This window comes from Botryllus schlosseri, chromosome 1 (assembly GCF_051294905.1).
Source record: "Botryllus schlosseri isolate E-star chromosome 1, Bs_hap1, whole genome shotgun sequence".
Classification (NCBI taxonomy): Eukaryota; Metazoa; Chordata; class Ascidiacea; order Stolidobranchia; family Styelidae; genus Botryllus; species Botryllus schlosseri.
Genome location: NC_137236.1, coordinates 32,596,203 through 32,601,635, shown reverse-complemented (window position 1 = coordinate 32,601,635; position 5,433 = coordinate 32,596,203). Strand labels below are relative to the sequence as shown.

Genomic DNA, 5,433 nt, shown 5'->3' with positions numbered 1-5,433 from the left:
TGAAAAATTGTAATATAGACAACATTGTCAGAATGAAGCAACACGGTGTGTCACCAGCAGTGTCCACACAACTTCAGTGTTGTCAGCCAAACACCGCTGCTGTTTAACGTTCTTTCTCCATTCTTGGCAAGCAACTTAGTAAGGACAAACACTTTCTACCCGAGAATGTAGGAAAGTAAGCTATCTTTCGTTCGTTGTACTACAACAAATTTTAATTATTTCCACCATAATACGTAATGTAACTACTGGCATTCTTCATAGGGCCAGATTTCGTGAAAATACTACTTTTTTCATGGGCTTCTTGGAGGTACAGAACTTCAATATACAATTGAATAGTATATTCATACTGAAATGAACCTGAATATTTTCGGCTGACACTCGTCAGGGGTAATTGTCAGCAACTAGTAGAGAATTGGAAAGAACATGGTATATCAACAATCGTTTCACAAAATATGACGTCACCAGCATGAAAGAGAGAGCGTTCAATGTACTATTTTTAGGTGGTACACGAACTCCTTTTTTTGACAGAGTTTTGGTTGGTGTATTTTGATAAAAGTCGACTCCAAATCACAAAAATGACGTCATATTTTGTGATACGATTGTTGATATACCATGTTCTTTCCAGTTCTCTACGAGTTGCTGACGATTACCCCGGACGAGTGTCAGCCGAAAATATTCCGGTTCATTTCAATATGAATATACTATTTAATCGTTTTTTCATGTAAAATTTGCTAGTTTTTGTGCCCAAAACGTTTTTCCAGGCCAATCTACTTTGTAAGGACAGACAGTTCCAACCAGAAATGAAGATAAGTAGTACAATTTTGATATTATGTGCGCAAACACCTAATTTGCATACGTAAGGTCAAAATTTGGTCAAATTTCAGTTTTTTTAGGTCAAAAAAAGTCAAAATTTAGATTTTTTAGGTCAAAATCTTCCGTTTTTTAGGTCAAAAAAAAATCGCCCTACTCATTACCTTTTTTATAATGTTACTATCTGACTATATTTTGATTTGATCAAAAGTGATCAAACTGATGATCGTATTGATGATATTCGATTAAATCCGATCAAATTGTAAAAATATGTTATATTATTTTTGTTGCAAGATATAATAACATGACAATGGCGCTCTCTACCGCCTAATGCTTCTCTTTGTTAAGATTAGTTCAACACTTTCATAGTTCCATAATTATCGGACCATGCCATGCTGTCATAGAACTACTTACCGGTATATACACTGAAAAAATTGTGGAAAATATGTAATAACCACTTTGAACTTGAAAACAGATATTATTACCACTGTAATAAATAAACACCATTGTCATTTCCATAAAAAGAGCGACATGGAGTCAGGAAAATTATCTATTAATCACGACTTGAAAGATCATCCATGCGATGTTGCCAAAAAAGAATTCTCTCGAAACGTCTACACCAAAACTCATATATGTGATGTATGTGGGAGAACATTTACTATGAAGGGTGACCTCAAGCGACACATGAATATGCATGTTGGCATCAAAAGTCATGAATGTGGTATATGTGGGAAATCGTTTCATCTGAAGAGCCACCTCAAGTCTCATATGGATATGCACACTGGCGTCAAAAGACATGAATGTGATGTATGTGGGAAAGCATTAGCTGAGAAGAGTAGCCTCAGGCAACATATGAATATGCACGCTGGCATCAAAAAACATAAATGTGATATATGTGGAAAAGCATTTACTTATAAGCATGACCTCAGGCAACATATGAATATCCATGCTGGCATCAAAGACCATGGATGTGATATATGTGGGAAAGCATTTACCCAGAAGGGCGACCTCAATCTTCATATGGATATGCATGCCGGTGTCAAAAAGCATATATGTGATGTTTGTGGTAAACCATTTATGAGGAAAAATGAACTCAAGGTTCATATGGAGATGCATTCAGGCATCAAAAATCGCGAATGCGATGTATGTGGTAAAACATTTATCAGAACGGCTGAAATCAATGCTCATATGGATATGCATTCAGGCATCGATAATCATAAATGTGATGTATGCGGAAAAGCATTCTCTCGGAAAAATACCCTCAGGAAACATGTGAGTATCCATGCTGGCATCAGAAATCACGAATGTGAGGTGTGTGGGAAAGCATTTACTCAGAAGATTCACCTCAAGTGTCACATGGATATGCATGCTGGCAATAAAAATCATGAATGTCATGTATGTGGGAAGGCGTTTACTGATAAGAACAAACTCAGGCGACATATGTATATGCATGCTGGCATCAAAAACCATGCATGTGATGTATGTGGGAAAGCATTCACTCAGAAGGCCCACCTCAACCTTCATATGGATATGCATGCTGGTGTCAAAAATCATGAATGTGATGTTTGTGGTAAACCATTTTTGAGGAAGAATGACCTCAATATTCATATGGAGATGCATTCCGGCATCAAAAATCGTAAATGTGATGTATGTGATAATGCATTTACCAGTAACCGTTGCCTTAAAATTCATATGAATACTCATGATGGCGTCAAAAAACATCAATGTGAGATATGTGGGAAAGCATTCATTAGGAAGATTGATCACAATTGTCATATGAAAACGCATATTGGCAGCAAAAGTATTAAATGTGATGTATGTGGGAAGACATTAGCCCAGCTGAAGAGCCTCGGGGTTCATACGAAGATGCACGCTGGCATCAAAAAACATAAATGTGATATATGTGGAAAGGCATTTACTTATAAACATGCACTCAGGCAACATATGAATATCCATACTGGCATCAAAGACCATGGATGTGATGTATGTGGGAAAGCATTTACTCGGAAGGATCACCTCAAGTGTCATATGAATATGCATGTTGGCATCAAAGATCATGGATGTGATGTATGTGGGAAAGCATTTACCCAGAAGGGAGACCTCAAGCTTCATATGAATATGCATGCTGGCATCAAAAATCATGGGTGCGATGTATGTGGGAAGGCATTTACTCAAAAAAATAATCTCAGGAAACATATGGATATGCATGCTGGTGTCAAAAAACATGAATGTGATGTTTGTGGTAAAGCATTTTCTCAGAAGGGTCTCCTCAAGCTTCATATGTATATACATGGTGGCATCAAAAATCATAAATGTGATTTATGTGGGAGAGCGTTTACTCAGAAGAATAACCTCCAGCGACATATGAATGTGCATACTGGCAGCAACAATCATGGATGAAATGCATGGGGGACAGCATATACTGCGAAGGGTTACTCCAGGGGTGAAGTCATTAACATGTATTACATTCAAGTATCTGAAAAACGTTTTTTTTCATCTCCGTCCAATTATTCGATTTTATTCTCCAATATTTCCTGACGTAAATTCATGGACGTTTCATAAAATGCATAGGGATATTCACATGTACAATTGCAGTCGATATGTGGCAGCCGTGCTCTATACCGCTCCCTGTTATAGTAGTGATGTCTTGTGTTGTTCCTGTGTCTTTCGCATCTAGCCGCTTCGACGGTTAGACGCTTAATAAAGTCTCTGCTGCAGTTCTTGTAACGTGGGTGATTATTACTGATACTTTTACAGATATGTATTCTGTTAGCTCAGTGGTTCCCAACCTTTTTCGTCTCGTGGCCCCAATGGCCGATATTTAAGCTAAAATTCCCCCCTATGAAAAATTTGCCTGTGACTAAAAAAGGTGCTTTTTAACGCCCAGCCACTTGTTGACTGAGCAATTAATGGCCAGACATATTCAGTTATGTCCGATTCCTGTCGATTGGGGACCGTATGGCTAAAAAGTTAAACAATTTCACCAGCGGCCTTGTGTCGAATTCGGCTTGGCTTTTTTCTGCTTAGTAGCAATTTGGTCGAGAGGCTGTCGCGGGCCCAACGAGAACGTCTCGAGAGCCTCACTTTATCAGGGGGTGTATTATCTACGGAAGACATTGAAATCCGCCACCTAGCCTAAAATCGGCCAAAGATAGGTACAATTGTAAAGAAATAATTTCTACAGTTCAATACCACAAAAATCTATAAACCATGTGAACCCAGTGTATCTTCCGATACTACGCCAAAGTCATATTCCCCCCTAAAAATCTCAAAATTCCCCCCCCCCCCCCCCGGTTGGGAACCACTGATTAGCTGGTTTAGTATTGGATATCTGAAGTTTTTGAGATTCATACATTGTGGATAGGCCATCTCAAGAACACTTATCTGAGCTGAGCGTAGAATGAAGTCACAGAAACGTACTCAAAGAAGTTCCAATTTAAGACATAGCAAAATTATACATACCATGGGTGGCTTTGGTGCAAAACTGCAATGCACGTGCTTGCTCAATGTGTGTCTGTCTAAAGTCATTGATATTTTGAGGAGTTTTCAGATATAAAAAGATTTCAAATAGTTGAAGGATGCACAGAACACAACCCTATAAAGTGTGTATTAAGGAAGGGGTCGGCAACCATTTTAGCTCTGCGGAGCGGTTTCAAAGACAAAATACTTTTCATGGACCCGTCTGCCAAACAGACCAGAAACGACAGATAGAAACGACTAGGCTGGACGTGAACTTTTTATTAAAAACTCACAACAAAAATCTGTCGTCGAAAGCGTTACGCGTTAATATTACATTCGCCACCAATATATATGTGTGAAAATGGATTTTTGGCACTCGTTCGTATCCAATCGAAGTCACGGATTTTCAAGACAATAAATACAGCTGCAAAATTCGTTACTATATAATAAAAGTCTACCCAATTTTTACATATACTGTGATGCTATTTTCAAGAAAAGTCATTTTGTTGCTGTTTATCAATAGCCTACACTGCACGAGACAGATGACGGTTGCGCGATAATCGAGCTAATTTTGAACGAAAACTTGCGGGGGTCTGCGGGGTCCGTGGTGGTCTAAAAGAGGTCCGCGAAGACAAAAAATTGAGAACCAGTGTTTTACGCCATGTAACATGCGACTCCAAGAAGTGTGCCAGAACGATCGGCAGCGAGAAAACCTTGGCCGAAAAGCACTGCCCTTGTGCTGACCGAAAACTTCGTTATATGCACATATAGGTTTAATTGTCCATATGCGCCTAAATGACGGCCGCCGAATGTTCTTGTCTCGGCAATCTGAACCTCACAAGACAGATACCATCACGCACGGAAAAATTATATGCCAGTGAAGAAATACCAATTTAAAATCGTGTGCGTCTTTTAGTTTAATAGCCTACGTTTGGGCGATTCTATTTTTTTTATATAGCAGACAGGAGGTCACGAAATAACATCATGCTACGGAGTCATACCAACGGGCCATACAGTATCCAAGACACCTCAGTCAGCTCTACCGGTAAATCTGATTACGTGAGCAGAGAGGACAAGAAATTGATTGCAACAACAATATACATGCAATTCCCGATCTTATTGACCGAATCATTCATGAATAATAGAAATCTTTCGCGCTTCGCG

At 38.9% G+C, this 5,433-nt stretch overlaps 1 protein-coding gene across 1 annotated transcript; it reads left to right on the top strand.

The window, feature by feature from the left end:
* The first annotated feature begins 1,292 nt into the window (after positions 1–1,292).
* Positions 1,293–3,579, top strand: LOC145441579 (uncharacterized). The gene has a single exon (XM_080319479.1). It carries the CDS (start codon positions 1,342–1,344, stop codon positions 3,208–3,210), a length of 1,869 nt encoding a protein of 622 aa, XP_080175605.1. The 5' UTR covers positions 1,293–1,341; the 3' UTR covers positions 3,211–3,579.
* Positions 3,580–5,433: the final 1,854 nt, after the last annotated feature.